The 12,361-nt window shown below is 34.9% G+C and overlaps 1 protein-coding gene across 2 annotated transcripts in view; it reads right to left on the bottom strand.

The window, feature by feature from the left end:
* Positions 1-12,361, bottom strand: part of LOC140143012 (glycine receptor subunit alpha-2-like) — a 159,628-nt gene that overhangs the window by 58,649 nt on the left and 88,618 nt on the right. The window contains exon 1 of one of the 2 annotated variants that reach the window (XM_072165038.1): positions 10,377-10,624. The exons of the other annotated variant lie outside the window; for it this stretch is intronic. Coding sequence (XP_072021139.1) covers positions 10,377-10,465 — 89 coding nt within the window. The 5' untranslated portion in view covers positions 10,466-10,624. Of the gene's footprint in view, positions 1-10,376; positions 10,625-12,361 lie in introns of those variants that run through there. 2 annotated transcript variants of the gene reach the window in all.

Consider the following 12,361-nt stretch of genomic DNA (forward strand, 5'->3'; position numbering starts at 1 on the left):
CTGTGAAAATAGAACTTTATTATGGAACGGCTTGAAATAAGACTATTACAATTATACTACATTTGTAATTGATATAAGCGTTAGTATGTGTCATTGCAGAGGGGGAGTAAATGAATTATGAAGTATGACCCACCAACAGCTTAGACATGCATGATATTTTAATAGAAGTACTGACAAGTACATTAATACAAATGAAGAATAAAACAGATGGGACTGAGAGTACGGCGTGATTTCAAGACAGCATTCATGTTTGTCATCGATTAAGTCAGTGAGTGGTGGCGATTCAGTTACAACATAGACAAATCAATCGGAAAGTTACAATTGAAATTTGCAAAAGTAATCAAAGTCAAACAACAAGAACAACGTGAACTTCAAAAGCATGTTAACACATGTAGTGACTTGCTATCCATGATAGGGATGTATCTAAAAATGTTACAATTTTTTTTAGTATGATTTAAAGTACGGTATGAAAGCAAAAATGTAAACAATAATATGACAAGTCCTAAACTAGGTGTTTAGTAGTGTTATAATAGTAACGTTGTCCAATGTATGACCTGGTTCAATTGGAACTGGGCGTATGTAATTTCATATGCATGTCTTCAGAGGAAATGGCAAATGTTAGACAAAGGCATAATTATGTGTCTGCATGTTGTAGATAACTTATGGTACAATTGCTAAACGGGTCAATCGTGAGTTGTGACAAAATGCTTTATATATGAAGATGTATCAACTGTCTACTCTTACCGTTATTGTTAATCACGGCTGATTGCTCATGTACCTGCCCATTTAAATTATGGATAAGTCCTGGACCTCATACGTGTTTTAATCGACGGCCCTGTATCCTATGAGTACGGGTTGGAATGTTCGATATTTGACACTTACGTTAGAGGGGTTTCTTTCTTTCTTTCTTTCTTTCTTTCTTTCTTTCTTTCCTTAATTGTTTCTTTCTTTCTTTTAAAATTGTCAATTTTTCAGTGATTATAATTCACTTTAACATTAAAAGCAATATTTTAAAACATTACTGATCAATGTAACCGGAGATGATCTGTGATTACCATTCACTCTAACATTAAAAGCAACATTTAAGTGAAACCTTTGAGCCTGCTTCTTTTTCATTCAAAGAATCACCATGACAACACGATTTCGCAGCTGTTTTGTTGAATTCGCAGCAATATATTTTACCATTATGTTATGAAGCATATTATATCAAGCTAATGGTTGGTAATTCAATCACCTTCATCAGAGACGACATTCTACATTCTATATACAAAGCAGAAATATGATATGACACATTGTGGTAATGGACATTTTGTGTATTTGCCCGGTATTTAGCCAACCACACCCCCGTAAAGGTTGTATCCCTGATCAAAAAAACAAAAAAAAAAAAAAAAAAAAAAGCACGCGTTTACGCCCAAACGACCTAAGCCAATCGTAGATCCATCCTTTTTAGTGATACAATTTTACCCCAGCACCTTGACCGGGGGGTAGGACCAACCACCAAAGATAACATTAGAGGGGTAGGGTGGTATAAGTGAAGTCCACATGATTTTGACTTCGCTTTTTTGTGTGAAATTATTCCAAGAGCAACTGACTTTTTACTTGTTAGTCATTTATTTAGGAGAAAATTCGGAGAAAATCAGATTTTTGTTGAATTTTAAGCCGAAAATCAATTTTGCCTATACTTCCCTCACATTATGAGGCGACATTATGTGAGGAGAACATTCCGTGCAAAGGGTGCGACAAGTCTTATGTAGGGGAGACTGGGCGACAATTTGGTACAAGGTTAAAAGAACATAAAAAGGACTCTGAAACTATTGCAGAAAGAAAGTTCACGAGAGCAAACAGAAAAGAATCTACCACAGAACAGCACAAATCAGCCATTACAGACCACATATAGCACAAGAAAATCATATCATAGAATGGGAGGGGGCGTCTATACTCGACAAGGACTCAAACGCCTTCAGCAGGAGAATTAGGGAAGCAATCTACATTCGCAAGAAGGGGGCCAAAGCAATCAACCGCGACGAAGGTCTCGTATCTCTCGATCACGTGTACGATCCACTGCTCAAAACAAAAACATCTTCACTTCCGGGAAATGTCAACAAGCCGTTTCGCGGGAAAAGCAGTGGACCTATTCACTTGTGATCAAGCCATCAGCCCTGATGGCGAAAGCTAAAGTCGTGAGTAATCATTTAATGGATTTGTCAAGCTAAAAAGTTTGAATTATGTGAGGAATGTTTGTACTTATTTTGATATTACTGGATAAAAGAGATATATAGCTATACATGGGTACTAAACTGTACAAAGCGTTCAATTGTATATACGCCAAATTTGTTTCGAATTTAGTGAAAATATATATTTTTTTAATTCAATATTGCTACCAATAAGGCAGTGTTCCAATGGATTAGCACTAGACTGAGGTATACTGTATCCATGATAGCGACTAGTTGCAGCGTTGGTTCGAGGCCCACCTCTGCCGAACTCCAACTTCCATTTTGTTTTTTACATTTCAAATTAGGGAAATGGGGCTGGGCGAATTCATATATGGCGTTGGGAGGAGTGGTCTTGAGTCTTGAAACTCCGTTTAAATAATGTTTTGATACAACTAAACTAAGCACCAGAAATGGCTATAAGAGAATGCGAAAAGGCGATGTGATCATGTTACCAAGATGTTAAGACTAGTTGATGGAGACACGTGTTATAATGTGACTAATCAATGTTACAAGAAATGTACCATAAAATCCGTTCTATAGACACTTTTAAAAACTGTACTTGGCGGATGTTGGACAACACCGGACCGAGTTTTTCTAACACTGCAGTTGTTCTGCTGTGATGCTTCTTAGTCTTGAGATTCTGTATTAATATTATCTCTAGAACGAATTTAATGTCATAATTCTAATAACATTGATTAGTGATAATGATTACAAGAATGTGTCTCCATCAGCTAGCCGGAGCCTCTTAGTAATATAGTTATTATGCATTTCACCGGCTTCTCACATTCTTTTACAGTTATTAGTGGTGCTAGTAGGTTTTTCATCAGTTATTGCCTGGCATTAGTCTAAACATCCAACAATACGTCTTGGAATGTATTTAGTTATGCTACAGAATCCATCCTTGCAAAAAAATACTCAGATGTTCGGACAGACGACTCTGTTGAATGGCTACAACTATGTTGAGAAAGTTAACTAGGCTAAATTAATGAAATCAATAGATTAATGGGTATTTTTCAGCTTTTGGTGGCCATTTTGATGACGTTACACTTGGACTCCTCGCCCAAGTTCATTTTTTCTAAACTTTTGATATGTTGTTTATTAGACCTTCTGTTGCAATTTTATTGGGCGAAGTGGTAACTTTACTCTACTATGCGAAGGAATAGGTCGCCAACCCCCCCTAAGATTTCTTATCTGTCATTATAAATACGCATTATTGTAGCCAGAATTTCCCAATTTGCATTGGTGGCCTCACATTACGCCATCATAAAGACATAATGTGGGGAGTGTTTGTACTTATTTTGGTATCACTGGATAGAGAAGATCCATAGCTACTCGTATATATTGGTATCAAAGATGCCATGTGATGTTTATAATTGAAAATTAGGGTGTGCAACAACCGCCCTTCGTAGTCCGTGTTACAAAACATGGCTCTGTAGTTCTCGAGTTAAATAATATTTAACGATTGGAGTGGATATGTTTGTATGACTAGCTTATTTTCTAACTATTTGTAATATCATTTTGTCCCATGAAAATTCTCCAATGAAAAGTTTTAAAATGGCTGTCATTGGATTTAGCTCCCTTTGGAACTAAAGTATTAATTTTCTTTTATATAATATTATTTTCGTCTTCGCACGTTGGAGGTTAAAGAGATTTGCAATAAAATTATTTCTAAAATAACCAAATAATTGTTATAACTATTCTAGTGGTCGAATGTTATTAGATTGTCAAGGTTACTGCTACTCTTATGAATATCGTCAAATGAATGTTACACATAGCAGCCTTTGGAAGCAAACTCTACATTTTTCCTAAATATCTATGTCAATTATGTAACAGACTAGTGGATAGTTCAATTAAAAGTTGTGCTATATAGTGAATCCAATTTCACTCAATCCCACACCTCAATGGCGTACGTCATTGACGGGGTCCATCCATCCCACCTGCAATGTGAATACTGCAGACTTTGTGGGGACTATGTTGTACATAGACACAAGAATGATGAAAGTTTACAACACCAATAATAAAAGATTGATTTTAAGGTCTGGGTATGGACACAAAAATGGAGAACTGGTAACTGAAGAAGGTAAGCGACGCGTTACCCCAAATCACAGCGGCAGGTAGTGACTGGGCCGCCAAGTGTGAATATGTATTTATTTTGGAAGGTTCGTGGTTGTTTTAAATTTTGGGACATTTTTATTTTAAATTTGATATTGTTGGTGATATAATTTCGAAAAAGCGACATGCCAAAGACAACTCTTTGGGCTCATACTTTGTCATTGTTACCACAGTTCTTTTCCACATACCTACGTTACCATTCGCTTTGGTAATTTACTAATATTATATTGTGATCGCAACTTGGCGTTTTCGATGCGTTTTAAGCTGATCATGATCTTAACGCTGATATCTGTTCATGCTCCTTTTAGAATTTCTTTTAATATTCCTCTATGTGGGTCTCGTTATGATGTAATTACCTTGTATTCATTGTAACAACATCTAAAATATACGTGGCTTTACCAGAAATAAGAAAAATGTCACTATACTAACATTTGTGTGCCTGATGAACCCTTCGACGTTTTCATCTCATCTAAAGATTATCTATGTTGTTTTGAAGTCAAAAGGCATGTCGGGGAGCTCAATAGGATCAAAATATTTACCCTGGGTAAGCATTTGTTTCACCGCATCTTAAAAACATTATTATGCAGATTATCTAAACACAGATAAAGCTACAGTATGATGCTTACTAAATTGTTTGCTTTTAAACGTTTCCGATAGTTTTAAAAGCGTTACAAGTATAAAACATTTCGATTATATGTTAAAAGAGCATTTCGTATCATCATCATTGTGTGACATTCTCGGTAGATAGACCTACCTTCACAACATTATTTAAAAGACACATAGGGAAGAATAAAACGTACAGAACCTATAAACACGGGCAATAATATGCTTAAAGACCTACGGGATCCATTAAAGCGTATAGATATCAATTATCTCACACTAAATTAGTCCGGCGAGTAGGACCTTTTTTTCTAAGTTACCAGACTATAAACATTTCACACGATCACTATCTCACATGGCGCAAGAAAGACGAATCGCGAAAGTCCAATGACCGCGCCGGGCGGTTAGTGGATTTTTTCGGGAGGGGCGGTTAGTGGATTTTTGTGGTTAATCTTTCTTGAGCGATCAGGGTTAGAGTATAGTTGGTAACTAAGAAAAAAATTGGCCCTACTCGTCGGACTACATTAAGTAAGCACGCATACCCGGTGTAAAGACAACGAACGGCTTGAAGTAGGCTTGAAGTGTGAAACACACTCTACCATAGAATGTCACAACTTTTCTATAGTATTATACATGCAGTGAGGAGCTAACTAAACACAGGACTCCTTGTGTAAAAACAGACACATTTGTGCTCAGAAGCATGGTATACATACTAATGCTTTCTTGAGTATTGTATCCGACTCTGAATGCAAATGAATATGCTTGTTAAATTAATGGTTAGAACAAGTTAAATCTATTTAGAACTCCTAAATTTAGTACGTGTCGCTGGGTAGTGAATTAGCATGTTGTATTCTACATTAGGGGAAACGTTGTGTTTTGAGATTCTCACACCTGAAATGTTAAAATTAGAATTTTCTATATCCCAATAGCTTCACGTAAGAATCAACAAGCACATCATTTTTTTTTTCCAAATATCCATATTATACGTGATATTTTAGAGAATAGTTATATCTTGTGTAATGATACAAGGACATGCAGACTTCATTGATGTAATCATCATTTGTCCAAGTTATACCTATTTGCACCTGTAGGATGTTTAGAAAGGAGTTATTATCTTTACTATCAGAACATAATTATACAGGGTATCCCAGAAAAAATTACCAAGCGAATAAAATTGAACGTAAGTCGAGAAATAGACATCATATTCATAAGAATTAAAATGTAGCGCATAGCGTATTTTGTTGTGCATTACATATGAAAATGTTATTTGCTTCGGTTGACTGGTTGCGAAGAAATGAACGATTACATAATGCGTGCATCAAAGCAGTTCATTCCAAGTTTGCTCAACAGGCGCTTTTTTCATACTCGCTTACCGCTACCTAAAGTTTGTGTATCTCATTAAATTCTCGCTATTCGCAATAAGGGCGCCGCCAGCGGTTTGCGATGTAATCGTGATGTATCATGGGAAAATCGTGATGTATCATGGGAAAAGGTCGACATCCAAGTCCGCGCAATACGAATATTACCATGCTATTACATAGGAACACGTGACAATATTTTTAGTTTGTCAATCATGATGCAGTCATGTCTACAGTAGAATTCATCTCGACCTTTGCAGGACTTAACCCCATTAAAAGCTATTAAACCAAGATAACACTCATTGAAACAGCTCAACTGATTAAATCGGATCTTCTCTGGTTGTGCACAAGTGACTGTTTTCATGTGCGATATCGCAATAAAACTGGTATTCATAGCTTCAGTTGGGTAACCGATTATAAAGGAAACAATGTTATGTGTGGCTTTGTTCACGAAATCAGACAATGTCGTGCTTTTTGTAAACCAGCATTCTTGAAAATGAGCAACATAATGATTTTTGACTTAACACGGTTTAGAAATAATTTCTTCATATTTTTGGTGTTATCTGTCGTTTACATGTCCTTCCTAAAACACAAAAGTACGACCCTCTCCAAACACCTAAATTAGCTAAAAATTTAGGACATGTTACAAAACTTTATTTTCTAGAACCTATTTAGAATAATTTAAATGTAGCTTTTACCGGTTTTTTTGTGGCATCCTTCAGCAGTGAGCGGTCCGATACCAATATTTTCGGTCAAATCTCCATTTAAATAACACGGGGAGTTGGCTAGCTATGCCTTGCCCTCACTCATATTTTACAAAAGTACGACCATTTCTGAACATCTAACCTAGCTGTAATTTTAGGTCATGTTAGAGAAATATATTTGCTAGAAGTTTTGGAGAATAAATAAAATATTGGCTGGTTATTTTTCACACAGTGATGTTAACTAGGCAAGTGTCCATTCTCCCAACATACATCATTTGTAGGGGTCACGCGTCAATGGTGAGAGCACTGTGTATTGTGTATAGGAAAACGGACAGTAACTGCAGTATGTATAACGGTATTACACGCAAATCGATAGAGAAAAAATTAATTGTGCACATTTCAAATCACATTATTAAGTATTATTGAGTATCGATTCGCGTGTAACACCTTTATTTTGACAAACTAAAAAATATTGTCACGTGTTCCTATGTAATAGCATGGTAATATTCGTATTGCGCGGACTTGGATGTCGACCTTTTCCCATGATACATCACGATTACATCGCAAACCGCTTGCGGCGCCCTTATTGCGAATAGCGAGAATTTAGTCCACATTATCTATTTTATAATCCCAAGGTGTTATGTCATTCATGCTTTCACTGAAGATGATCAGTTTGTCCGAGAAAACTTCGATTTCTGCAATTGGATACTTTCCAATTTCAATTCTTTATGTTGTGCAAATATGTTACATTTTAACTTTCCAAAGAACATTTAAGGGCAGAGTAATGGGAGAGAATATGGACCTTTTCGAGCTTCATTATTTCTGAATTGTATGTCCAAAGTATATAAAACTATACATTTTTGGAAAGGAAATGAGTCAAGGAATCCCATGGGGACGTCAGATTTGTTCAACAATCTCAAGTTTTTGAAAAAATCACAAAAATTCACTTTTTTACCCCAATTTTTTTGTGACAACTTAGAAAAAAAGCCGTTCGGAGTAATAAGAAGTCAGTTAGCTTTTCATGAAGAAGAGACATGAACTTAGGGAAGGTTTTTTATTTTTTGAAATTCGTCTCTTTTTCTAAATATTGAAAAAACATGTGAAAAAAAGCCATTTTGTCACTCTATTAAGCTAAAATTGCACATAATGGTGTATATTTTGTTTAAAACAAATATTTTGAAAAAATGAAAAAACCTTCCCTAGACTTTGATGTACTCTAAAGGAAAGTGCAAAAAGTTTACCCTTTGCTTGCATATTTTTCGAGTTATCTTGTCACAAAAATCGCGCAATATTGTCAAAAGTGAACTCTGAAAATCGATTATGCACACAAAACGTCCTTAAATTTTAAAACGGTAAGACTTTCACACTTGTAAAAGCTGTATCTGGTGCATGGTCTAAATATGCATCTTTTTGCACCAATGAATCTATAATGTCTGCTTTCAGTGCGCCAAAATTCAAAATAATTAAAAAATCTAAGTGGCATTTTGACTGCAAATTTTTGTTTTGTTTACACCACATTTGCTGGCGTTAACAACATACCGAATGCGCCTTGACTACGTTGGACATACGCGCAGAGTTGCGCCGCGATACGCGAAGCGATTCGCGTGCGTAATCACAATATTTCGCATTCGCGCATTTCTGACTCATTATTTCCCGCCAATTTACTAAGCTGTCTTGAGCCATGTGACTTTTTAGAGTTGAAAAGAGTGAAATAAATCAAGCAAAAATACGAATAAATATTAGCAAGTTGTATTTTATCAGTTTCAAGTGAAAGAATACATCTTAGTGTTGATAAATATCAAAAAATCTCAAATTCGGTCGTGGACGAATGTGTCTTCCATTACTCTGGCCTTAAGCCAAGAATAACAATGATCAAGTGCTTACAACTTTACGCGTGATTTTTGATGCCATGCAACATTAATGTTGAAGTTTTAAAAGATTTAAACTTTGCATTACAATTTCTTGGAAATATTCCAAAAACATTAATGTGTGTGAGAAATTTTTTAAGCCAGCTGAAATTCTTTATGCAATAATTCTTTATGCAACATTTATATCAACATTAACGAAAAAATATATTTACAAGTACCGAGCATCATCTTACATGCAAGCTTTCATTTTCAATAAATTTTCAATTTGTGCAGGTTTTCAAATTTGAACAAAACCTAATTAAATGTTTTGCAAGAAACAGATTGTTTAAAAAGAACGAAAAGGATTTCACATAACAAAATATGAAGTCCATTGACAGTTATAACCACGAGTGTGTGTTAAATGATCATTCTTTCAAACTTGGAATTAGTTAAAACTTAAAATTGGCGTATAAGATGCAGAATAAGATGGGCTACACGCTGATGTTTGGATTTTTGGATTTTAATGTCTATTTCTCGACTTACGTTCACATTTATTCGCCCGGTAATACTTTCTGGGACACCCTGTATAATAGAACATGTCTCGTCCTGCGAGTGTACAGTAGGCTGCAATGTAGAATGAGGTTTACAACATTGATTCACCCACATACAAAAGACTGAGTGTCAATTTCTCTTAATAAAAGTATGACTGGTCATCAATTACCATTGTTAACAAAATACATGTTCGCAAGAAAACCCTCAAATTCATCATTATGACTTTGTTGGACATGTTTACCTAGAGTTTAACGTATTTGTATAAAATGTTCTCGTGGTAAATGAATAATTAATTTGGTAGGTATGTAGCTAAAATGTTTCATACAATAAAGTATAAACCAATGTAGATTATTCATGGCCTTTTTTTATAATGAAGTTAAGGTAAACTTCGTGCTACGAAACAAATCGTACAGTCCGAATACGTGCGTAGTATAACGTACGCAACATGTTGTAATTTATTATTATACTGAATAGAAATTACCGTTGAAGATTGTTACCTTCAGCTATTATAATACTACTTATATGCATATTTTCCCTTCAACTGGGGCAATGATATTGAAAAATATTAAGTATGTTAGTTGTGTATATATCATATGCAAAAACAGCCAAATTGTCATAGTGTTGTGCCAATCCGCGTTTGCACATGTACTCGCTCTGTACTTTGTCATTAGAAACATTGCAAATTCATCACTGAAAACTGGATATTGTCTAAATATAATCATGATAATGATCATCCATGTTGTTTGAGCTGTCGCTCCGCGAGGATTTACACATCCGATTTGCCTTGAAATATCAACTTTACAAAATCTGTATTATAACATGTTTGGCATCTACTTTTGCGTGGTTTAACTATATAAGTAATGAACATATTTTTATCATGCCAATACAAAACGCTATGTGAAAAACCACACTGTAAAGAATAAGATAATGGAACAAGTCTGCGGTATTTGTATCGTTATACTTGGTGTCGTGGGCCATGACTTGACTTACCTCTGCACACAAGCTGCTCCTATAAAAAATGCCAGCCAGGTATGAAATATTGGGAAAAACCCTATGAGATTCCACTCAAACAGCATCATCTTAAAGAGTTGTAATCACTCCTGCTTTCATATGCAAAGATTGTGTGTGTATGTGTGCTTGCACGCAGAGACAGTTGTGAATTTAAATCCAAGTTCTCACTCACATCTTCTATTGCGACTTTATGATAATTTGCCTTGTTGCCTAGTTGCAGTCATAGAACTACACTATTGGGTTGCTTTTAAAAGACAGAACCTATGAACCAAGGGAGAATAGTGCCAGTGCATTGATTGGTCACCCCATGTTAAATAAGAATTAAATAAATAAATAAATAAATAAATAAATAAATGAATAAATAAATAAATAAATAAATAAATAAATAAATAAATAAATAAATAAATAAATAAATAAATAAATAAATAAATAAATAAATAAATAAATAAATAAACCCGCGTCTTTACAAATGCTTTTCCCATAGAAAGCAATGAAAAAAAACCAACAATGGTTGAGCCAAAATGGGGTACTATATATGACAAATATCTCACTCAACATTGGGACAATTTGGCAATGTCAGATACAAAGCATGCGCCAAAATGCCTTAGTAATACCATTGAACAATGTATGTTGCCAAGAGCGCCTCTGCACCACGTGTTTCGATGTTTAGTGGTGAATCATGTAGCCTACATCTTTGTATTGAGTTTATTTTACCTGTTAATATAGTAATAATAATATTTATTTCAATTGCCATAAATTACAAACATGATAAAAACATTAAAAGCAATTTAAATGACAATCCAGGAAAGAAGAAAATAAATAGACTAAACAGTCCAAGCACAATGTGTTCTTCTTTCCTGATTATATTAAAGTACATATAATAATAATAATAATAATATAAATTAAGATAATAGATATGCATTAATTAAACCAGAAACATTTGTAGGGGAAAAAATAAGTGAAACACTCTATGACATATCTTATGCACACATGATGATGTATCAACAGTGCACAAAATAGGCAGTACAGAAAATAAAACATGCGTGAACAAAGTCATTGCCTTAGAGTGGGCCTACATGCAACTCAAATTATACAGCTAAATTACCTAAATTTAAACAAAATGATAACATGCATATGAAAAACATAATTACATCATAAAATGTTCTTTACACATGGCCTTAAACAAGGTAAGGGAGTGCGCAGAGCGTACATCAGTGGGAAGTTCATTCCACAAACGTGGAAAGGAAACAAAAACAGAGTTGAAAAAGGCATTGGTATGAGAACTACAGTGGAGATACCTAAACTCCTTAACCTTAGAAGGCTTGAAAAATTGGCAAAAAGAAGAAGAAGGACCAATTCCATTAACCAATTTAAAGCAGAAGATCAACCTCAACAAATCAAATAAGTCGCATGTTTTAAGTAATCCAAATTCATCTAATCTAGACCCATATGAAAGATCAGAAGGACACCTCTTCCTATACATCAAAACTTTAGAAATCTTTCTCTGACTCTTATCTAACCTATCAAGCAGGCCAGTCTGACAAGGATTCCAAATAACAGCACAGTAAGTAAGATGAGGGAGTATCAATGCTTTAAATAGATGCAGAAGAGCACTGAAGTGCATATGGCGAGAAGTTCTGATGACAAAACCAGTTAGGCGAGAAACCTTTTTACAGATTTTATCAACATGTGAAGAGAATGATAAGGAAGAATTGAAAACAACACCAAGCAGTTTATACTCATCGACAACCTTAATTGGAATACCACCTAACTTGTATGTATAAAGACTGCAAGCCCTAGACCTCGAAAAATGAACAACAGCACACTTAGAAGCATTCAGGGGAGTTTATTCTCAATGGTCCACTTGTGAATTGTGTCAATATCTTTTTTTTTTTTTTTTTGATCCTCAAAAGTTCTAATAGAACGCACAAGTGTATGGTCATCAGCAAATTGAAATAAGGGAG

Source organism: Amphiura filiformis, chromosome 20, assembly GCF_039555335.1.
Source record: "Amphiura filiformis chromosome 20, Afil_fr2py, whole genome shotgun sequence".
NCBI classification, from domain to species: domain Eukaryota; kingdom Metazoa; phylum Echinodermata; class Ophiuroidea; order Amphilepidida; family Amphiuridae; genus Amphiura; species Amphiura filiformis.